We start from the raw sequence: 24,687 nt of genomic DNA, 5'->3' as shown, positions 1-24,687 counted from the left end.
GGTTTGAGCAGATAAAACAGAAGAAACATCAGCATCCTCTCTCTCTCTCTCACACACACACACGCACACACACACAGATTGCACAGCGTCATTCGGCCTTGACTTGTTGCTCAGCTGCAGGAACCCTGCGTGAACGTTTTCAGTCACATTTGGAAGCCAAAGGAGAGCAGCAAACATAAATGAGGCACCTTCACCATTAAAACAGAAGATTGTCGAGTCTAAATGTTAGAAAATACAGAGTCTGCGTTTTGTTCAATTTATTTGGAAACATCAGTGTGTGCAAAGAGACGAGCAGATAAAGGCCTCCGTCACTGTGGAGATTAAAATCTGCTCTGTTGATTCATCCTGCAGCTTCAAGACCCTTAAAAACACTATTTCTGTTTGTGTTAGAAACCTATTTTGCTTTTAATAAAATCATAAATATAGCTGAAGGAGATCTCTCTACATATTATGCTGATTTGAAGTCATGCAGAATTATTATTTTAATCCATATTAAGCCCCACTTAGGTGTAAATGTCTTAAACTTAATTATAATGTTTAGTTTTAAATTGTCCCAAACTGATACATTTTACAAATTTTTTTGTTTATAAATGTTTTAAATTTTTCCTATTTTTGTTTCATTAAAAGAACTTGTGTTGTATTTTATAGCTGGAAGAAGAATCAGAGAACTCCTCGGTTGTTCATGGTCTCCACAGATCATGCAGCCATGCTCCAAATGTTTCTGCAGCAGCAGAAATGTTATACTCCCAACTCTGCAGCTTCAGTTTCAGGTGAATCATTTTGGATTGTTTGGGCATTTGGAGAAAGTAAGCCAAGAGCTACACTGCCCCCTATGGGTCTGGCATGGTTAAAACAACACTCAGGGCGGATTTGTGCAGGTTCATGTGGATAAAAACGTTTCCGAAACCAATCCTGTGTGTATGATATTTATTTAAACAATGTGGCGGAGATATTTGGTTCTATAAAGCCCGGGCTATGTGTGTACGATACGACGTCATACTGTAGATAGAGAGAAAAAAAGGAGTATAATTTCCACCAACAAAACTCAATAATTTTGAAAATAATCTCAGAAATGATTTAGAAAACCAATGACATTCTTAGCTCCAAAAGTCAAAAGTTTGCTTGTAAAATTTTGAGATTAATTTCAGAAATCTTTTAGAAAAATCTAGGAACTTTTTGAGTTTCAAAAGTCAGACATTTTCAACTTTAAAACTCAAGTCGAATATTTTTGACTTTTGAAACTCAGAAATGTCCTAGTATTTTGTTCTAGAAAATTTCTAGGATTTATCTAAAAATTTCTGAGTTTTAAATTTTTTTCTAGCAAATTTTTGACTTTTAAAGCTCAGAAATTGCTGAGTTTTTTCTAGAAAATGTATAGAAAAAATAAGGAAACTAGAGATCAATCTCAAAATTTCTGAGCTTTTTGATGGAAATTTACTCCTTTTTTCTATCTGGAATGGTCCTAATATGCCATCATTGTATGAGGCCTTATATAAATTATCTTTTTATTATTTAAGCTGCAAAAAAACATTTATCTGTTTTTTTTTGCTGAAACGTTTAATATAGACTACCTTTGGATTATGAGCCACCAAGCTGCACTAATATTAGAGTAAAAGCAGCTTTTTGTGCCTTTTTCATCTGTTTAGTTTTGAAGCTCTCTTCTTCGTCTCCTCCCAGTTGTTTCCAACTTTTAAAGCTGTTTGGCGCCACCTAGTGGTCTTTTAAAGTATCTCTGCTGTTGTCTTGTGTCCTTTTAGTGACTTTTCTAGTAGTTTCTCTGTGACTGAAGTTTTAAACGGTGAGTAAAATATCCAAGCATGGGTACATGTAAATAACTTCTGTTAATAAATGCGTGAATATAAAGTGATTATTGGGGACGTTTCAGTGAGTTCAGTCATTTTGGTCCTCAGAGGGATTCGCCTGGCGACTCGGACCGGTCAGAACGCTGAATGAACCCACCATGCAGAGAGGAAGTTCTGGTGGTCCAGTCTGGGAGTAAGGCCAGCGTAGCATGCACACGGTGAGGCTTCAGTCTGAGGCAGAGGAGGATGAAGAGGAGGGCAGTTCATTCGATGAAGATGTCCTCAGTGGGACAGGAGTAACCGACGTGCTCCTTGTAGAACTGCTGGAACGCCCGACTGCACAGAGCAGGAAGTAATCAGATTACTCACTGGGGGGGAACCAGTTCATCCAACTATCCATCCATCCATCCATCCATCCATCCATCCATCCATCCATCCATCCATCCATCTATTCATCCAACCATCATCCATCCATCCATCCATCCAACTATTCATCCATCCAACTATTCATTCATCCATCCATCCAACTATTCATTCATCCATCCATCCATCCATCCATCCATCCATCCATCCATCTATCCATCCATCTATTCATCCAACCATCATCCATCCATCCATCCATCCATCCATCCATCCATCCAACTATTCATCCATCCAACTATTCATTCATCCATCCATCCAACTATTCATTCATCCATCCATCCATCCATCCATCCATCCATCCATCCATCCATCCATCTATCCATCCATCTATTCATCCAACCATCATCCATCCATCCATCCATCCATCCATCCATCCATCTATCCATCTATCCAACTATTCATCCAACCATCATCCATCCATCCAACTATTCATCCATCCAACTATTCATCCATCCAACTATTCATTCATCCATCCATCCAACTATCCATCCAACTATTCATCCATCCATCCATCCATCCATCCATCCATCCATCTATCCATCTATCCAACTATTCATCCAACCATCATCCATCCATCCAACTATTCATCCATCCAACTATTCATTCATCCATCCATCCAACTATCCATCCAACTAGTCATCCATCCAACTATTCATTCATCCATCCATCCATCCAACTATTCATCCAACCATCATCCATCCATCCAACTATTCATCCATTTACCAAATATCAGGAATCTCATTAACTCCTCTAATATCTTCCAATTTACTAATTTTCACTAGAACAGGTGAGAACTCAAAATGAATGTTGAATCATATTTTGATTCCCTTTCAGGAATCAAAGCAACATTTTAAACTCTGATCACTTCTGAAGTCAAGTCAGTCCAGCTTATTTTTTATTTTTCCTTAAGTAATTTTGTTTTCCACTTGGAGTATATTGACAAATAATAGTTATGATTACTAATAAAAATATCAAAATAGCAAATCTAATAGAATAACTGACTAAAATGTGACATTTATTTTAACGGCTTCCTTTCTAATCCTTCTTGAAAGAAACTCCTCTGAAGCCAAGAGGTAAAAAGTGGGAGCAGAAAACCTCGGTGTGTCTTTCTCACCGAACAGACTCCGCCAGAGGATGCAAGGTGGTGTCTGACATCAACACATGGCAGGCGAAGCGCTGCTGGTCGGGATGTTTAGTGATGAATCCAAAATACCTGCAGCAAAACCAAAATAAAAAGATTTCCAGCTGATGAGATCTGCAGAGACCCAACGCCTCCAAACGGAGGGTTGAAACAGTTCCAAGTCCAGGTGTGTGAGACAATTCAGGTACGGTGGGTTGAACTCACCGGCTGTGTTTGGGATGGCAGCCGCAGAATGAGATGTTCTTCAACTGGAAGAAATGGAAACACTGGTCTCCCTGACAAACATAGAAACACATACAATTAGTCCTACGACTCCTTCAATTTACATTCAGTGGTGTTCCTCAAGGATCTATGCTGGGAAACCTGCTTTTCAACATCTTGTGCTGCAATAATTTGCTCACATAACTTAACATTTTTGAGTTGTGTTTGAGGACAACAAAGTTCATGTTTTGTGAGAAATTTGTGGAAAGAAACCCAACATATTTGACCCACGTCAAAGAGTTCAAAGGCAGTGCTACGAAATACTGAAGAAATGTACGTTAGCATCTGAGTTTTAATAAATAAATCTCTGACATATTCTCTCTTTCATTATTGTGGCATTTAGCAAATGGAAACAATTTTGGTTATTGTGACCTAAAAACAAGAGAAGTTTGGTATAGTTATCTTTTTTTATTAGGCGTATGTAAACTTCTGATTTCCATTGTAGGATTTTTTTATATTCTCCAAAGATTCCCATTACTCCCAGCATTCACTGGGAGTAATGAAAACGCTGGTCTCCCTGACAGACACAGAAACACATTTAATCCTAGGAATCTTATAATTCATTTTCATAAGTGTTCCTCAAGGATCTATGCTTGTAAACCTGTTTTTCATTCTTTTGTGATGCAATAATTTGATCACATTAATTAAAAATTTTTAATTTAAAATGTAATGTGTTGGTTCCAGTGGTGATAAATGGCTTAAGGACAACAAAGTTTGTGTTTTATGACACAGAGACAAACAAAGATTCAATTCCACAAATCTTCAAATTAAAATCATTCTTCTCTGGTGTTCCTCATGGCTCTATGCTAGGACTCCATTTTTTTCCCTTTTCCTTTTTTTACTCTTTTTCCCCATAAAACTTAAATGTGTTAAATTGAGATATTTAATTGTTTACAGACTCTTCACAGATTGTTCTCAATTTTTTGAGAACCGCACACCTTTTTTCAGCTTCATCGGACCTTCTAGCAGATGGAAAGAAAAACCGAATGATTGGACTTACCCGGTGAACAGAGTGGCACTGGTCCTGAACGATCATCTTCACACCTTTCACGCTGACCTCCAGCACACAGGCTGACGGCAGCTGACCGGCTGACCGCCTGTTACACACAACCTGTTAGAGCAAACAGTCAGACAACCAGAAAAAAACCTGCATATCAGCAGCAGCTACGCAAACAAACACAGAAATAAACACAAAGTTAGAATTTATTTCCTGCAGACAGATGTTTAGTTTTGTCTTTTAGATGGAAAGTAAATTTATTAGAAAAGCCAATTGTTATAAGAACTGTTTAAAGCGTTTTTTCCCAGGTGAACACAGATTTCTTTTGTACCTTTTGCATCGCTGCACACAGGACATCGTTTCCCATGTGGACGGGAACCTGAACCGAGCCCAGAAACCGAACAACAAACTGCTCCGTCCAGCCGTCGTTACGGACTGAAAGACAAATAAAGAAACACCAATAAATAATGAACACATATAAATGTTTCAGCTACGTTTATTTAAAAATTTTAATAAATGTGGAGTCTGTTGAAAATACGTATTTATTGTCATGTTTTTCAGTTTTCTTAGCTTGAGGCTGGATTTCCCCCATTTTCACATTTTGACACTGTAGCAAGATTTTGATGTTTTTTTGTGCAAAAACACATAATTTGACCAAGTATTTTCATTTAGTTTCTAGTGCAAATATTCTATTACACTTATAACACATAACTGTTCAGCAAGACACGCCATCTTGTTTTAAGTCAGTAATCCTTGAATATTGATTCAAAAGTACTAGTTACACTGACAGATAATTTCACTAATTACATGAAAAATATCTTATCAGTAAAATAATCTGCTCATGGAACTGGTACTTTTCTATCAATATTATGAAATTGATGACTTAAAACAAACTCCTATAGCTTGCTGAAAAGTTACTTGTAAGTTAGTTTGGTCTTATTTCAAGCATACTAAGATATTTCCACTAGAAACTAAACCAAAAATACTTGGTAAAATGTTGTGCTTTTGCCAGAGGTGGGTAAAGTATCCAAAAATTGTACTAAAGTAAGAGTAGCAATACTTCAACATATTTTTACCCAAGTGAACATAAAAAGTATCTGTCCAAGAAATTACTCAGTAAGTAACAGTAAAAAGTATTTGGTAAAGAGTCAAGTACTGAGTAACTAATCAAATTATCAATCACTTAATATTTAGAAATTACATCATCAGACAGACCGAAATATAAAGTTAAGAGGAAACTTTGCATTTTTTGAGGACCAAAAAGGCAATAATTCATATAACAAAAAATAGAAATCAGTTTCTTTCAATAATAAACTTATGAAACTTTAACAGAAACTGCAGCTGTGTGTCTGTGTCTGGACAATTTTTTGTTAAAACATGTTTTATTTTTACTCAGTGGGTAGAAAATCCAGAAATTTTCTAAAGAGTAAAAAGTACAGGGTAGTAAAAATACTCCTAGAAGTACTTTTTTTTTTTTTAGTTACTCAAGTAAATGTTATTGAGTAAATGTAGAGAGTTCCTACATAACTCTGGTTTTTGCAATATATAAATTAAGTAGAGCTGACAAATCAGCCAGATATCTCCCTTAAGAATAATGCATCTCCTTGTTATAGTTAGTCACAGACATATTTTTAACTGGTCTGATGTTACTGTAAAGAATTAAAATAATCTCTTCTTGTAACAAATGCCAGTTTAGGAAGTCTGGACCCCACTTCCTGCCCGTCCTGGCGTACCGAGACTCCCGTCTTTGGGCACCCTGACGGCGTAGAAGGCCGGGAAGATGCCGGTGGCCCCGGTCCTCATGTTGTAGCCCTGACACCACAGATCCTCGCTCTGCTTCAGCATCAGGACCGGGTCGTCTGTTTCCAGCTGCAGCTCGTCTGCGTGGCGGGGAACAAACCTGCGACAGAAACAGAGTCAGCTGCGATCTGTGATGATTTTTATTTACTTTTTCATGTGGTTCTGTGTTGTGTTTGTGCCGACCTGTAGGTGGCCCGGTGGGTCTGCTGCCTCTCCACGCCGTCCAAAACACAGGAAAACACACCAAACGAGCCGGCACCTGAGGAACAAAAAGCCAACTTTACACCCCAACTGTCAAATAATCAACGTGAACTTTATAAGAGTCGATTCAACAACGGTGAGAGTAAAATGCCTCATTATGTCGGTGAAAATATTCAGAGTTAAAGTAGCTATTGTTTAGAATTTACTCTTTGCATTTCCTTTAACACTTGACAAGTTAAACTGCACTCTTTCTGAGTTAACACCAAAAGCCTGGATTAATTGGATTGGATTATATGAATTAGTAACTGGTTCTGTTCCAACATCTGAATAATCTGATAGCCTTCCTATTCCTCCTATTTCCACGTCTTGAATTAATTTTTTTTAACGTTTGATAACTGAATAGTATTTTTATGCTACAATCTTGTACAGTATAGAGGGTTTATATATACATCTATGTCAGGAAAGCAAGCATGTTAACTATTTAATCTGTTTATAGTTAAGATAATAAAATTATTTGCAACCCACAGCCAGTGCATATCATCTCTATTTGCGCGCCGCAACAATGTTTCTCCTTCCTGCAGCTTTTAATCAAATAATCTGACTAATGAACTGTTTGAAACATGTTACTTTATGGCTTTAATATATGCATTTGCATATATTTTTGTATTGTGGAAGAATACTGTATACCTTGAAATAGACCTTACATGCCTGCAAACTCTCAGAAAACATGCAACGTTGTTTTTTTCCATGCATAAAATGTGTTAATGCTCCACATTCCTGGAGGATTGTAGTTTTTAATTGCGCCTCAGAACTACAGCTGTGCAATATATCAAATCACCACAAAACGACTGCGTCCAACAGCACAACTGCAGAGGATGCAATATGCAATATTTAAAAGCCTATCAAATTTCAGGTACCACGCATTTAAAACTCTGCTTCTAATACTGTCTTTGTCCACTTTGAACTGTCCTCCAGCAGGAGTTTTTGATTTAAGATGCACTATTTTTAGTAAACCTTGAAAATATGAACAAGGACGGTTGAAACATAATACTAGGAATCTCTAAACCATCAGAAACGAACAAAAACTCCTTAAAAAACTTTCTGGGTTCAAATTAAGAAAAAAACTATAATATTTTTTGTGTTTTCTTTGTATTTATATCTTAATTTTTATGGATTACAAACTGAAACTTGTTCATGTTTAAGATTTCAGTGCCTTGGAATCATGTTAATCACTAAATAACGCCAAGAATTTGGACTTGCAGTGGTACAGCTTGGTACATTTTTATGTAACCGGCTTATTTTTCCTCTATCCGTGAGAACAGTGCTGAGTGAGAAGGGAATATTTGCAGGTAAACTCACCTGTGGAGCTGTATGAGCTGCTGCTGTTGGCAGAGAACAGGTTGAGGAACTTCCTGCTTCTGGGGCCTCTTCCTCCTCCACTAGACTCGTCTTCCTCTGAAGTTGTGGCTGACGAAACCTTGGACTGCTTGCAGACACGTGCAACTGCAACTACTTCCCTCCTTCTCTTCACTTCCTCCTCCCTCCTCTTCTTTAGGTCTTCTTCTTTCCTCCTCTTTGCCTCCTCCTCTTCTTTTTTCCTCTTCTTCTCCTCTTGTCTTTGCTTCTCCTCCTCTTTTCTCCTTTCTTGAAACAGAAAGCAACATGGCGATAGTTGTTTTTCTTACAGTTCTGGTGTCCCACAAGGTTTTGTGTTTGGCCCTTTGTTTTTTCTATCTTCTTCTAGTTTAAAGAAGGAAATCATTACTTACCTCTATGCAAATGATACTTGCCTTCATATAAAAATGTTAAAAACTTTGAAAACATTATTGAAAATGAAGTAAACTTAGAATCAAAAACTAAAAATCAAGGTTAAAATAATATTGAACAGAAAGAAATGCAGATTTTTATACGCTAGAGTCCTCATTTAACCCCTTATTGAAACCGTAAAGGTTGCTAACTGATGGCACACTTCCCATTGAATGTGACGTAACGATCAGGAGTTTTTAGAAACGGTTGATTTTTCAGACACCAAAACACATTAACTTATTGCCAAAAAGCAGCTGGTTGTTTTTTTTTCTTAAGCGCTTGGGATGTTTTTAGAAGCAGTTGAGACATAAATGGAAATATGAAAACATATAAAATGTGAATTCCCCTTTACAGCAAAGATTCTGGAAAAAGAAGCTGCTTAGTCTTTTTTTGTAGCAAATGCAAGTTTTCCTTCTGGGAATTGGGTCCAGAATTGTATGAATGTAAAACCTGGGAGTAGTGATGAACTCTGCTCTGAACATTCAGAGCCACATAAAGATGGTTACACAGTCGGCCTTCTATTGTTGACAACACTTTAATGGTCGCATAGTTAACAACATGCGCTCCAGCGCCCCTCTCACAACATAATGAAAAACTACAGTTCTAGCCCCGCCTCCCATTACCTTACATCCAACACATGCGCAGTAAGCTACTTGCAACTTAACATTATCACCTAAACATTTCCAGGATTAAAGGACTAATGTCTCAGCAAGATCTAGAGAAACTCATCCATGCGTTTATCTTTAGTCGCATTGATTATTGCAACAGGGTCTTCACAGGTCTGCCTAAAAAAATCAATCAGATCCAGAATGCTGCTGCTGCTGTTCTGACTAAAACCAGGAAGATAGAGCACATCACCCAGTTCTAAAATCCTTCCACAGGATCCCTGTAGCTCAGAGAATAGACTAACATACTGTTAGTTTATAAATCACTGAACAGTTTAGCATCACAACACATTAAAGAATTCTGGATGTAGAGCAGAACCAGAACCAGAAGCAAACATGGAGAAGAAGCATTCAGCTTCTATGCACCACAAATCTGGAACAAACTTCCAGGATACTGCAAAACAGCCAAAACACTGAGTTCCTTTAAATCAAGACCAAAAACCCAGCTGCTGTCAAAACATAATAAATAAAAAATTTAACTTGACTAAATGTAACGTTTTAATTATTGACTGTGTTCTGTGACTTTGAACTGCCTTGTTGCTGAAATGTGCAGTACTTGATTGATTGATTGTTGGATTGGTTGACTGACAGACAGACAGACAGACAGACAGACAGAGGGATGGATGGATGGATGGATAGATAAAGCAGCTCCTCAGTTTTTACCTAGCTTTCTGGCCTCCTCGCTCTTCCTCCTCTCCTCCTCGTACTCGGGGTCTTCCTCCTCGTTGGCCGACTGGTAGACGGTCTCGGTGTCGCTGTCCTCGTTGTGCTCGTTGGGTCCGTGCAGGCAGTCCTTCAGCTTGCCCAGCTCCAGCTGCGCGTGCTCGTCCACCACCAGCGTGTATTTAACAGAGTCGTAGCTCAGCCCGACCGCCGCCTCGCTCTTTGGTCGGGTTCGGCCCAACTTAACGTCCACCGTGTCTTCAGCTTTGTCCCCCCCTGCGTCTGTCTCGGCGGTGGTACGGTCCGTCTCTGGTTTGTCCTTGTCCGTCAGCGGGCGTGCCGGGTGGTTCTGGACGGACGCGGAGGGAGTCGGATCTCCTTCCCCGTCTTCTTCTCGGATGTCGGGGTTGGTTCTGCAGGAAAGAGAGGGATGCAGCGGTCCAGGAGGGGGCCCCTCTGTGTCTGAGCTCAGGGACATCCGGTTGGACCCCCCCTCACTACTGGACCGGGACAGCGCAGCAGGGGGGTTCTCCTGGGTTCTGTCATGGTTTTGGCCTGAGAAAACAAATCAGAGTTGATTAGGCCTGTCGCAATAATCAGTATCAAATTATCACATGATTTGTTGTTTTTCTTTTTTCTCTCTTTCTACTAAAAACTAGATGATAAAAGTTTTCATCAATATTAAGGAGCTTTTGACTTAAACAAGCTCCTATATCTTGCTAAACTGTTACGTTTAAGTTGTTTTTCTTATTTCAAATGTACTAAGATATTTGCACCAGAAACTATACCAAAAATACTTTTAAGATTCTGTATTTTTGCAGTGTATAAATGAAATAGTGCTGAAAAATGAGATCCAGATCTCTGTCAATTTTAAATCAGCTCTTATTAATAATGCATTTCCTTGTTATTGTTAACCACAGACAAGTTTTTAAAACCTAACTTTAAAGAATTAACACTTTAGTCGCCTTTTTACCAAGTATTTTTTTTTACTATTATTTGACTAGTATCTTTGAAGACTGCTTTTTACTTTCACTTGAATAAAGATTTGTTGAAGTATGTCTATTCTTACTTCAGTAAAACTTCTGGGTTTTCTACCTGCTGGATGAAAAACATGTTTCAACACAAAAATTAACCACACAACTTTTTATTGAAAGAAACTGATTTGGAAAAAATTTCTTTGCCTGATTTTATTTTTTGTTACTTACATGAATTATTTACATTCATGTCCTTAAAATACAAAAAGTTTCCACAGAAATGTATATTTTGGTCCGTGTGATGATGTAATTTTTAAATATTAAATGGTTGATAATTTGATCAGTTACTCAGTTCTTGAGCTGATTTTTTTTACCAAATACTATTTTTCTCTTGACTAATGTCTCAGATGGCTACTTTTACTTTTCTTGAGTAAGAATATGTTGAAGTAGTGTTACCCTTTCTTTAGTTATTTGTTTCTCTCTAAACTCACTGCAGAGGTGCTGACTGGTTTCCCACCTTGGTTCTGGCTCTTCTCCCGGTTCTGGCTCTTCTCCTGGCTTCTTGCTGCTACAGGTGTGCGTGGGACCACCATGGCAGGCAGGTAGATCTCCTGGTTGGACAGCTTGTTGTTGGACTTGATGCCTGCTCCTCCTCTGCTGCTCATCTTCGCTCCTCCTCTTCCTCTCCCCTCAGCTTGCCGGCCTTTCGGCCCGTTGACCTCCCTCTGCCTCTGATGTCCGTTCCTGTCTTTGTCCTTCGCCTTGTCCTCACACAGACGTCCCCCTCTCCGGTCCGTCCCGTTGCCCCTGAGCTCTCCCAGGTTCTTCTCCTTCATCGCTCCTCTCCCTCCTCCTCCTCTCCCGCCTCCCCCGCCTCCTGCGGCTCTCCGCTGACTCCTCGGCGTGCTGCAGGGTTGCGTGGCTGCGGACGTCGACCGTTCTCGTGGTCGGACCCGTGCGTCTGGGGCTGAGGCGGCGGCCTGCGCGTTGTTTCTGCTGTTGGAGGCTGTGGGCGGTTTTGGTGCTGGCCGGCGCTGAGCTGTGGGCCGGACTTTTTCCTCTGGTTTTGGCTTGGCATCTTGAGGTGCTGGGTCTCCTGAACGCAGAAAGAAAAACAAGAAAACATCAGATTATGTGTTACTCAACCTTCAGAACAGAAAACAGGCAGATTATACGTGTAGTAAGAAGATTAGTCTGGACCGGTGCTGCAGGAACTTTTCTTTTTCTTCACATGTTCTTACTCAACTCTAAACTCTGAGGCTTAACAGCTTCCTGCCTGAGAGCCTGACTGCTGAAGGAAACAGCTAACAAAGAATCATTATCATTAATGTTGACCGGACTGTCGCTTAATCACAGAAATCATAGAAAAGGTGCTTAATCAATCAATCAATCAATCAATCAGATTTTATTTGTATAGCACATTTCAGCAGGAAGGCATTTCAAAGTGCTTTACATCACATCAAACACAGAAACAAGTAGATGAAATAACCTGCCATCACATCTGCAAAACTTCGACACCCAAAAACCGCTGCAATGTTTGTAGCAACCTTTACATGTTGGTTGTACTGTTTACATCAGTAGTGCCCAAAGTTGGTCTTCGAGGGCCGGCAACCTGCATGTTTTAGTTAGCATCCTCAGCAGCCGTTAGCATGCTGAGGATGCTAACAGCCGCCTCAGCATCTCAATGTTCTTCTTAGCCCTCTAATGAGCCATCATTTGATCCAGGTGCGTTAAACCAGGGGGAAAACTAAAACATGCAGGATGACCGACTTTGGGCACCACTGCTACATGATGGTTGTACCCTTCAAATGCTTGTTGTAACCTTGAGGTGTTTGTTGTACCTGTGATGTGTGGGGAGGAAGAGTGGGAGTCCTTCCAGCTGTCCTTTTTACCCAAAGAGTTGTTGTTGATGGAGTCCTGAAAAGAAACAACATATTGAAAGAAAGACCATCAAAGATCATCTGTCCGTCCATCTGTTCTTTCTTTCTTCCATCCATCCATCCATCCATCCATCCATCCATCCATCCATCCATCCATCCATCCGATTTACTGCTTGAAAAATCTCTGATGTTTTGACCAAACCAGAATCAGAACCAGCATATCTCCAAAATAAACAACATATAATCATGAATTTGCTCTACTGGTCTCACACCTCGTTACCATGGTTACCGTGTTAACTCTGAGCAACAGTTTGTCAGATCCAAACCTCTAAAAATAAATATTTCGACTTTCATCATGAAATACATGCCGTTTCTCTTTTCTGACCTCAAACACACCAGACATTTTCATTCATCCCTGGAAGTTCTTTCAGTTTCTCTAAATATAAACGCCTGACCCAGTAAGCCTCAGGAAATTCCCCAGGTTTACAAAGAAACTACACGAATAGATAAAGACGATCACTCACATCGCAGGTCAGATCGCAGACTGAAGTTCTTTAAAGGGATTTCTACACCGAACAGATTTAAAAATCATACATATCTTTCATCATTTTTGATATTTTTGTCCTTGGTTTGTTGGTCGATTTCTGGACGTTTATGTAACTTTATGGTTGTTCTGTATTTCTGTTTTTGCAGCTGTTTTACACTTGTTGTCTTATTCATTTCAGTTCAGGACACTTTGTGAGTGTTTTCCATCAATTTCCTTGAAATCATTGCAAAAACAAAAAATCTTACCAAAAATTTTGGTTTAGTTCCTAGTGCAAAGATCTTAGTCCACTTTAAACAAAAACAAAACTACATTGCAATAACTTTTCAGCAAGAAATGAGTTTGTTTTAAATGAATAATTCTTGAATATTAGTTTCTCTGGCAGATTATTTTACTTATAACATGGAAAAAATGTCTGTTATATTAATCTGCCAATGGAATTTGCACTTTTTCATCAATTTAAAGGAATTTTTTACTTAAGACAAAATCCTATATTGTTACTTGTAAGTAAGTTCTGTTTTATTTCAAGTGTACTAATATATTTGCTCTATAAACAAGAGCAAAAATATTTGATTAAGATTTTGTGTTTTTGCCGTGTGCATCCTCAGCATGGAGAATCAGAACCGTTACTGGACTCGTGACTCGCTGCGTTTTCCAGCTGATAAATCTCAGAAGCGGAGAAGTAACGGTCAGAAGGAGTCCAGATCCTCTGTCTCACAGCGAGCTGCTGAACTGAAACAGGCCCAACTGATCGATGAAGCGTTCTGTTACGTCAACTCAGCACATCCTTCCCTGATCCGCTGGCAGCCGTCAGAACCTGCAGAGTAGAGATCTTAAATGGATTTATTAGGGCGTTATTTGTTTAGAACAACGTTCCCTCTTAATCCTCCTTTCCCTCTCCAGCAGGACAGATCAGGAAAATATCTCCTGGTGTTTCTGCAGGAACCTACAGATTAATCTAACTGTCTCTTATGTCGATTTATGTATTTTATGTTATTTTTCCAACCTAAACTTGGCGTAAATACTGGTTGGTACAACCAACTTAACTGTGTTTAATGTTTTTTTTAAGTCAAAATGATGAGGAAAACATTGAAATGATGGGAAAATGTTGAATCAAAGAAAAAATGGAGATGAAAAAGAAACTAAAATAAGGAGAAAAAGCTAGAAATGATTAAATTCAGGAATAATGAGTCAAAATAATAGAAAAAGTCAAATTGGCAAAATTATAAAAAAAGAAAAAAGTTTAATTGTTGAGGAAAATTAAAAAGTAATAAAGTTGAACTAAAAAGAAAATTAAGAAAAGCCCAAGGAAAAGTTTGTTTTCCTCTTAATTTTCTAATCCTTATTGTTTTATCATTTCAAAGAAACGATGAGAAAAATATTCAAATGAGAAAAAAAAAACAAAATAATGAAAAAAAATTAAGGATGAGGAAAAAGTCAAACGATCAACAAATGTTTTAAAATACAAATTTATAAGAATTAGAAAAACAAATAAATGATGAGGAAAAAGACCAAATGAGAAAAAAGACAAAATTATTAGAAAATGTTGAAATAATGACAAAACTTTGACATAATGAAACAATCCAAATTATGAGAAAAAGTTGGAAAAATATTGCAATAATTCCACCTTTTTTCAAGATATTTCTACTTTACTCTTAATGTTTTGATTTAAAATCAGCAAAAAAGTTTTTTCTTATTTCAACTTCATCTTGAAAACTAAAGAATACAAAACATTCACCCTTTTCTTCCTCTTGGTGAACTATAATCTTATTTTGAAGAAAAAGAAATCTGATTTGTAATTATTTAGTGCTCCTTAAAGCTTTGAAGCCTTTAATTTGTGACTGGTAAGCTATCCTTACCTTCCGGTAAGGATGGCTGGACTGGTCTGAACCGACCCAGTAAACAGGAAGAGGCTCGTTTAACGAGGAACTCCAGAACTCACTGCTGCTGCTGAGGATGATGACGATGCTCTGCCCGAGGGATCAGACTGAAAGACTGCAGCATCAACAGCTGAACAGCGCCAAATACAGCCCAGACTGAAAAAAGGGCTGCTTCATTTCTGAAAGTATCACCTTCCTTTATTTCTACGATCACCGAGTTAAAATGTGGGTTTTATGGGAGTTAAAATGTGGGTTTTATGGCCTCCAGCCAGGATGACTGGAGGCCATCTTGTTTTCCTTTCTTTTCACTTTGAATCACTGCTGACACTCTGCAAGCTGCATGTTCCACTATCTGTCTTATTACTAAGACTAGGAAACTAAATTTTTAGTTTTTGAAGATTTAATTTTTGAAAAATTTTTTTCACCAATTCACTTCTTGGGTTTCCATAGTTCAGAGTGATGCTAGCACGCCCAGAGCCGCCATCTTGTTTTTCTATTTATTTGGATTTTGAGCTCAGGCACAATAGAATACTAGGGCCAGATTCCAATTTTATATCTTTAATTACAAAAATAAAGTAAAAAATGCCTGTTTGAGATGTAAGAAAAATTTTAAATGAACCAAATTGTTTATCGCTGTTCAGTCCAGTGTGGGGTAACCAATTTTTTGTACCTGGTAGAGCTGATTTAATATTTAAAGTATGGAAAGACAAAGGACTCCAAATGATTCAGAATCTTTATGTACCAGACTCAGACATACTAATGAGCTTCCAGGATCTGCAACATAAATTTTACCTAGATAGGAAACATTTCTTTAAATATCTCCAACTCAGAAACTTCATAAGAATGAGTCAAAATAATGAGTTGACAAAACCTGCCAAGTCAACTTTAGAAAAAATGTTAACAAAGGACAGTTTGAAGAAAGGTATCATATCAGAATTTTATCACTCAATAATGTTACATATATCAGAAGGATCTCATGATAGACTTAAGGCTTGGAGAGAAGATTTACTGCTAGAGATATCTGAGGAAGATTGGCAAACAGCATGTAAACTGGCCCACACCAGCTCTATCAACACATCTCTTAAAATGATTCAATTCAAATGGTTAATGCGGGTTTATATAACACCAGTGGACCTTAATAGGTATAACAGGGAGATTCCTGATGTATGTCCGAAATGCACAGAGAACAGAGGAACTCTGGTTCACTGCATGTGGTATTGTAGGATAATTACACTGTTTTGGAAAGAGGTAAAAGATGTAATTGAGAAAATAATTTCCAAACAAATAATTCTTGAGCCAAAGCTGTTTGTGTTTGGACTGTACCCTGAAAAACATAACTATACTAAAAATGAACGGACATTTATAAACTTAAGTTTGCTTAATGCGAAAAGATGTATATCAATGTTTTGGAAAAAGACCCATGGACCGACCATAAACCAATGGGTACAGCAGATGTTATCTGCCCTCCCTCTGGAAAAAATTACGTATATATTAAAGAGAAAACAAGATGTGTTTGAGTTCATCTGGAATCCCTTCATTAGGTATGTCAAGGATCGGAACATCTCGGAAGACGGTACAAGTGACTGAAGAACATGGTAACTGCAGTTCCCAAAGACAATTCTTTTTGAGGGCATATACTGTTAAAATCTCAATTTAAAAACGATATGTAAAATATGTGATGGGTTGTATTGGAACCAGGATTGTGAGAGACATTTTGTTGTACTTTTTTGTTTGTATTTTATTTTGACTTGAACAGTAATACTACTATTGTTGTTGCCACAATTTGCATACTGATCAAGTTGTTTGTTTTAACCACTAAAATTCTAATAAAGATATTTTGGAAAAAAATAAAAATGCCTGTTTTATGAGAACTGCAACATAACAAATAATAAAAAATGAAACTGAGGAGTTTAGCCTCTTCTAATGTTATATTTTGGGACCAGTTTAACCAATGAATGGATTTAAATGAAATCTTCATTTATTTTGAACAAGTAAGCTGTCAGAAAAAAAGTAAAATAATTAAGAAGAAAATATACCATAATAATAATAAAACATATAAAAAAAATTAAACCTTCCTATCCAGTTTGAATAGTAGGAGGAAGAAGACAAAGTTTATTAAATTATATCCAAATATGTCCCACATTTTCCATATTTACTTATGTTACAATACACAGATATGAAAACATTTAATCTTTTAACACATCAGCATCAAATTATTATCATTAGCAGGATTTTGAAACGATGTGGATCAGGTGGTTGCTGAGACAAAAACTCGGGCGTGGGAGGATTCTTTGAGGCGATTCTGGTCCACCATCCGGCGTCTCAGGATGGGGAAGCAGTGCAGCACCAACACTGTTTATAGTGGGGATGGTGTGCTGCTGACCTCGACTCGGGATGTTGTGGGCCGGTGGGCAGAGTACTTTGAAGACCTCCTCAATCCCACCAACATGCCTTCCATTGATGAAGCTGAGCCTGGGGACTCTGGGTTGGGCTCTCCAATCTCTGAGGACGAGGTCGCCGAGGTGGTTAAAAAGCTGAGATGCGCCCGGAGTTCCTTAAGGCTCTGGATGTTGTAGGGTTGTGTTGGCTGACGCGACTCTGCAATATCGCATGGACATCGGGGGCAGTTCCCCTGGATTGGCAGACTGGGGTGGTGGTCCCCCTGTTCAAAAAGGGGGACCGGCGGGTGTGCTCCAATTATAGAGGGGTCACACTCTTAAGCCTCCCTGGCAAGGTCTATTCAGGGGTCCTGGAGAGGAGGGTCCGTCGGATAGTCGAACCTCGGATTCAGGAAGAGCAGTGTGGTTTTCGTCCTGGTCGTGGAACACTGGACCAGCTCTACACCCTCGGCAGGGTCCTGGAGGGTGCATGGGAGTTCGCCCAACCAGTCTACATGTGTTTTGTGGACTTGGAGAAGGCGTTCAACCGTGTCCCTAGGGGAGCCCTGTGGGGGGTTCTCCGGGAGTATGGGGTACCGGGCCCTTTGATACGGGCTGTCAGGTCCCTGTATGACCGGAGTCAGAGTCTGGTCCGCATTGCCGGCAGTAAGTCGGGCTCGTTTCCGGTGAGAGTTGGACTCCGCCAGGGCTGCCCTTTGTCACCGATTCTGTTCATCACTTTCATGGACAGAATTTCTAGGCGCAGCCAAGGTGTTGAGGGGATCCGATTTGGTGGCCTTAGGATCTCATCTCTGCTTTTCGCAGACGATGTGGTCCTTTTGGCTTCATCAGATCGTGATCTGCAGCTCTCGCTGGAGCGGTTCGCAGCCGAGTGTGAAGCGGCCGGGATGAGGATCAGTGCCTCCAAATCCGAGGCCATGGTCTTGAGCCGGAAAAGGGTAGAGTACCTTCTCCGGGTCAGGGGGGGTGTCCTGCCCCAAGTGGAGGAGTTTAAGTATCTCGGGATCTTGTTCACGAATGGGGGAAGAAGGGAGCGGGAGATCGACAGGCGGATTGGCGCAGCGTCTGCTGTCAAGCGGGCGCTGTACCGGTCCGTCGTGGTGAAGAGAGAGCTGAGCCAAAAAGCAAAGCTCTCGATTTACAGGTCGATCTACGTTCCCACCCTCTTCTATGAAAGAACGAGATCACGGATACAAGCGGCCGAAATGGGTTTTCTCCGCAGGGTGTCTGGGCTCTCCCTTAGAGATAGGGTGAGAAGCTCAGTCATCCGGGAGGGACTCAGAGTAGAGCCGCTGCTCCTTCACATCGAGAGGAGCCAGTTGAGGCTCGGGCATCTGGTCAGGATGCCTCCTGGACGCCTCCCTGGTGAGGTGTTCATGTCCCACCTGGAGGAGGCCCCGGGGAAGACCCAGGACACGCTGGAGGGACTATGTCTCTCGGCTGGCCTGGGAACGCCTCGGGATTCCCCCGGAAGAGCTGGAAGAAGTGGCTGGGGAGAGGGAAGTCTGGGCCTCCCTTCTGAAGCTGCTACCCCCACGACCCGACCCCGGATAAGCGGAAGAAGATGGATGGATGGTAAAATTGCATCTTTTTTCTACTAATGGACATTTTCTCACAAACAAAAATTCTCATACACTGGCCTGATACTTTGTCGTACAACTCACAGAAGGGATGTTGGAAATAAAAGTCAATTTTTGAAAATAATTTCTGCAATTTTGTTTTTAGAAAAGAAAGCAAAAAAACCCCCAAAAAAAACGTAAAATAATTGATTAAAATCAGAAATCATTTATGGTTTGAAAACATGAGGCTCATTTATTAGCCTTAATTACTGTTAAAGCACCAATAACTGTTTCCATTTGCTAAACAACAGGATAATTAACATTACATTTTTAAATAATGGCTAAATTAAAAGAAATTAGTCAATATATATTAGAACCTCCACCAGTCTGCTTCATCCTTGGAAACAACTTCCAGGTAGATTAAAATGCCACATTCATGTATTCAAAATGGAAAGTCTAATTATCATTCAGTTCACAAAGAAAAATGGTTCTCTTTACCTGAAATTAACAGGTTTTGTTGTGTAATATCCGCATCAACCTCAGAATAAAAAAGACGTAGTGAAAAAAAATCTTCATTTTCACAAGGAGGGAGTCACTATCCACAGAGAAAGGAGTCATGTCCTGCAATGGGCTGAAAGGCCGCTCACAGAAGAAGAAGCCGTGATTACAATAAAGACATAAAGCTCCGGTTTACATTTCGCAAATGTGTTCAGGGAGAAAATTCAAGTGTTTGGCTGCAAGGACCGTTAATAAATTTAGTGTGATTAAGATTTAACAGGTAGAATGCCATCCCAACTGTGAAGTATGAGGCTGGTGGCATCACAACGCAAAAACACAAAATCTTACCAAGTATTTTTTCTAGTTTCTAGTACAAATATCTTAAACTGGCTCCACCGGTAAATTATTTAACTTATTTAAGACATTTACTGAAAATACTTCCTTGATCTTGCTAAAAAGTTACTTTTAAATTAGTTTTGACTTATTTCAAGTGTACTAAGATATTTGTACAAGAAACTAGACCAAAACTACTTGGTAAGAATAGGTTCTTTTGCAGTTTCCAAGCTTTCTGCTCCTTCAGACTAGCTATCAGCAATTAGCAAGCACCTGGTAGAACTGCACATCTGCTGAGCTCATTATACAAACTACTTCTCAAAGAAACACTGGGGAAAACGTTGTTCAAGGCTTAATGGAGGAGTGTTGTGATGACGTGATGAAGGCGGCATTTTGGAAAGAGCAGGAGCTTCTTAAAGAGACAGATGCCCAATTTCAAGGCGTTAAATCGCAATGTCAATTTTCTTTTAAAGATGACCTATTATGCTTCCTGGGACATGTAAGGATAGGTTTGAGGGCTACACAAACCATATTAATTACATTTTTGCACAAATAGTATGCTGTTAGACTATTTTGAGCTGTTTTAGGGCTTCTAACTTCCAATCCAAATAAGCTACTGCTGGCCACGCCCCCCTCAGTTACTCAGTTATTTTCACACTTGTATGTGAAAATAGCTGCAAACAGATGCGCAATTATACAACAACTGCACATCTTTGAAAAGTAGAAGTGGAGCATCCTGCACAACCAACAAAAATGCAGCAAGTGGTTTCTGGATGGCATGTAAACAACAAAACTCTTGTCTTTTCCAACAGCCATTGTACAGCGCATACAGCAGTAAAACCAGCTGAACAAACCTGCTGGACCTCCAATTGGGTTGCTAGGTTACGGCGGAACTCTGCTGGGGTTGCTAGGTAACAAGCTGAGTTGTGATGTTACATTCCGAAGGTTTTTGAAATGGCTCATTTTCAAGACACCAAAAAATGTTAACTGGCTAGGTAGTTTTTTAAGCGATTACGCTGATTTTAGAAGCACCAGAGACCCAAATGAAAGTGTAAAATAATAATAGGTTCTCTTTAAGTCATATTTGATATTTACAGCATTTTCAAAACAACTGAAGGTAACACGGTTACTTGATTGTGCTATAGAATGATTTTATATGCTTGGCATAATACCGCCCCTTTAAAGATCAAAGTTATAATTTCTTTTTAAGATTATAAGCTTTATTTTTAAAGGGGTGTGGGCTCTTTTCAGAGCCTCTGTCTGAGTCTGGCTGGATCTGAACCAGACCTGCCTTCTATCTCTGTAAACACCCTGAGATGATGAGCTAAATCCGATCTTCTACTGCTCTGGAGTCAGCAGTCCAGACGTGTCTTTTTCCCAGAATCGGCAATATTTATCATAATTGCAACTGAATATTTTCCCAAGATGGCAGAGCAGCAGCGGCATCAGCAGCAGTCGGGACAAACACGGCCAGGCGTCCTTCGATGAATCACTTCACCCTGATCCACTCTGACTCCTTCAGTCCTGGAACCGATCAGGAACATTCAGCATCCCGGGAGACGGGATGTGACCCGAATGACACACTCGATTACACACAGATGCACTCTCACACACACACAGTCACCCAGTTATCGGCCGACCTCTGGGTGGGTCCGCCCGGTCCGATCGGACCTACCTGGGTGCCGGCTTGTGGGAGCTGTGGGAACAGATTCAGGCTGGTCGGTCTCTTTGGTCGGTATTTATCCATGACAGCGCAGGTGGATCCTCCGTCGACAGGCGGCAGCTTCCTCCCTCCTCCTATCAACCCACCGTCGGCGCTCCTCGGCTCGGACAAGGCCTCCCCCACCCTCCTCTACCTCCCTGTCATCTCTTCTTCCTCCTCGGTCCTCTGAGCATCATTCAGCTCTGAGCTCCTTCTCTGGCCACGCCCCTGTTCCCTGACGATTGGCCCCGCACGCCGTCACATCACCTTCATCACCACAACGGAGAGGAAGAGGAAGAGGGAGAGGGATTGTGTTGAGTTGTGATGGAGGGAGTCAGGACTGAGATGAGCAAGAGATGTAGAGGAAGGGAGAGGAGGAGAGGGAGGGAGGAAGTCAGAGGCAGCCAATCAGAGCAAAGCATGACATCATCAGCTGATCTGCCTTCAGGCTAATGAACATACAGAGAGTGACTCAGAGAAATACGACTAGACAGCAGGACAGGCGGACAAAGGCAATGGCCAGTCAGCAAAGCAGTCGGCAAACTGTCTGATGACTGGGAACCAGCCTGCCAGTCTGTCTCAACCCAGTTCAGCTAAATATACCCCCAGTTGCCAGTTAGGAAACGGTCTGACAACTGGAAACAGTCATCCTGTCTGAAAACAGTCAGCAAACAGGCTGATAACTGGTAAAGAGACAGTCAATAAGACAGAAAATCAGTTTAAATAGACATAAAACCAGTAACCAGTGAGGAACCAGCCTGCCAGTCAGACGGTAAACCAGTTTAAACATAAAACCAGTAACCAGTGAGGAACCAGCCTGTCAATCAAACGGTAAACCAGTTTAAACATAAAACCAGTGAGGAACCAGCCTGTCAATCAGACAGAAAACCAGTTTAAAGGAAGAGTATTTGTGTAAAATCCACTTTTTTAATCTTTAAATCATGTCATAATGTTATTCCCTAATCCAAAACAAACCTGGAGTGTTGCTTTGATTCTAATGTATGTTTGACAAATTCTTTAATTTCCATGACAACCGTTCAGCTGTTCAAAATGCCTGAGTGGACCTGCCTTGAAGGAGCAGCTCCTCCTCAGAGCTACTGCCTCACAGAGCAGCGCTTCCCCATGACGCAGCTCCTTCAGACTAGCCAGCAGCAATTAGCAAACACCTGGTGAAACTTTGCACCTGCAGAGCTCTTTATACCAGCTACTGTCAGTGCAACACTGTTGTTATAGGGTTAATACAGGAGCCATGTTGTGATGACTTTCTGAAGGCAGAGTTTCAGAAAGAGCGGGACTTTTTAAAGGGACAGAGGCCCAATTTCAAGGCATTAAATCAGGACGTACAATTTCTTCCAAGTCAGCTAAGCTACTAACTTAACAATTTAAGTTAGTAGTATGTGCTGTAAAATTGCACTACGTGTCTGGAAAATATATAATACTCTCCCTTTAAGAGGCAGCTTAAATCATGGTTGGTGGGTGATCAATCAACACCTTTTAGGAGCTTTCTATTTCAGTCAGTATTTCGTGAAAGATCTCATCTTACAAACACTTTGATATTAATTTGGCAGAAAAAAACCACTTGTTCTAATTCACTTCGTAAAGAAAATCTGGATTTAGTTGAGGTTTAACCGCTAACGTTTGGCCATGACGTACGTAACGCGGCAGTTCGACCCCATGAAGCTTACCGGAAATGGTCTGCGCTGTAAACAGCCGTCCTCCACTGCGAAGAGAGAAGAGCTAAAAAAGATGACTGTTAATGTTAATTCAAAAATGTACGGAAGAGGATTAGGGCCACCTAAAAAAAAAAAAAAAAAAAGAATTCTGAGATTAAAGTCAGAATTCTCAGATTAAAGTCAGAAAGTCAGAATTCTGACTTTAATCTGAAAATTCTTTTTTTTTTTTAGGTGGCCCTAATCCTCTTCCGTAAAAATGTGTCCAACACGGACCGAAAAGAAGCTGTTTTGTTCACTTCCTTCGCTGTCGATGCTAAACTGCTTCTTCTGTTTTTGACAGTAGGAAAGGAAACAGGAAGTGTGAATTACCGCCACCTAGTGGTATGGAGTGTTTCATGATTTAATTTCGAATATCGTCTCCTTTCGAAATAATAAAGTAACATAATAAAGTTTTCCTAAATTATCTTTTGGTAATAAAAAAGGGGTTATTTTATTAATTTATTTTTGCCAAACTCACATTTGGAATAAATGACTAAGACCATCATTTTAGGAAGGTGACAACAGGCAAAATTTAATTTAAAAACAGCACAGAAAATAAACATCATCGTTCACAACTTCTATTTGCTAATTGGCCCTGAGAAATCCAAGTCAATGAGAGAAATTTCTGGCAGCCTAGAGGAGATGAACATCTAGCTGAAATGTGTAGGGAAGCAAAACTTTAAAAACTTTAATTGACTTTGTTGTTTTTATTTGCTCTTCCCACTGCATTCTTGTCTTCATTTTTATTTTTTTTCGTATTTATTTTTGAGTGTTATGTTTGTTTTGGGTGACTATGGATCAATAAGATTACATGTGATATTTAAATGAAACCAATTTTGTGGATACAAAGTTTGAATTTCTAATGATTTTATAATCTGAATACAATAAAATAACTGATTTAGTCTCCCTTCTGATTACATTTCTAATGATTCCCACTGACCAGACTAGTGGACCCAAGTAAAACCCTCAATCAAAACTTAGAATCCACACACATACAGTTGAGTGCTTTATATATTTTATATACAAACAGATAAATTAAAGTGAACAACAAGAAATAATTTTTACTCTATAAAGTCAGGTTGCACAAAAAGATGCAACGATTCACCTTAATGTTTCCCGGCCTGCAGAACAACTACAGGGTCTACAGAATCTGGCTGAGTTCTCTAACTGCTGGCAAAAATATCAGCTATTCCTAAAATATTCACTTTTAATATTTACATATAAACAAAGAGATACCAAGAACAGAATAGAGTGAAGTGGATTTAAACATTCATACAGATTCATCCAGAAACAAGAAGTCAGTGAAGTGAAACATCGGGTTCAGGCTGCAGAACAAAGTTCTGCTGATGAGTCTGTAAGAAACTCTAATTTCTAGAATTGACATTAAGTGGGCTCTAAGGAAGGAATGTCCAAACGTTTCGCAACAAGGGTCAGATCACAAAGTTTT

General features: G+C 39.7%; 1 protein-coding gene across 1 annotated transcript; it reads right to left on the bottom strand.

The window, feature by feature from the left end:
- Positions 1 to 1,538: 1,538 nt before the first annotated feature.
- Positions 1,539 to 23,369, bottom strand: LOC114136232 (C-Jun-amino-terminal kinase-interacting protein 1-like). The gene is made up of 13 exons (XM_028004099.1): positions 23,214 to 23,369; positions 21,502 to 21,868; positions 12,575 to 12,650; positions 11,251 to 11,829; positions 9,760 to 10,314; positions 7,985 to 8,269; positions 6,608 to 6,683; positions 6,358 to 6,524; positions 4,956 to 5,059; positions 4,628 to 4,738; positions 3,571 to 3,641; positions 3,340 to 3,438; positions 1,539 to 2,138 (listed from the first exon to the last, which is right to left on the bottom strand). The coding sequence occupies exons 2-13, from the start codon at positions 21,571 to 21,573 to the stop codon at positions 2,066 to 2,068; spliced, it is 2,268 nt and encodes a 755-aa protein (XP_027859900.1). The 5' UTR covers positions 21,574 to 21,868; positions 23,214 to 23,369; the 3' UTR covers positions 1,539 to 2,065.
- Between the last annotated feature and the right edge of the window lie 1,318 nt (positions 23,370 to 24,687).

Source organism: Xiphophorus couchianus, chromosome 2 (assembly GCF_001444195.1).
Source record: "Xiphophorus couchianus chromosome 2, X_couchianus-1.0, whole genome shotgun sequence".
Classification (NCBI taxonomy): domain Eukaryota; kingdom Metazoa; phylum Chordata; class Actinopteri; order Cyprinodontiformes; family Poeciliidae; genus Xiphophorus; species Xiphophorus couchianus.
This window is presented reverse-complemented; position numbering and strand designations above follow the sequence as displayed.

Bases quoted from the DNA above. Each gene is read 5' to 3' on its own strand.
- LOC114136232 (XM_028004099.1), bottom strand. From the start codon at position 21,573: ATGGATAAATACCGACCAAAGAGACCGACCAGCCTGAATCTGTTCCCA. The intron at 6,525-6,607 runs GTCGGCACAAAC...TTTCTGTCGCAG, and splicing joins ACCCACCGGGCCACCTACAG to GTTTGTTCCCCGCCACGCAG. The intron at 3,642-4,627 runs GTAAGTCCAATC...TATGTTTGTCAG, and splicing joins AGTGCCACTCTGTTCACCGG to GGAGACCAGTGTTTCCATTT.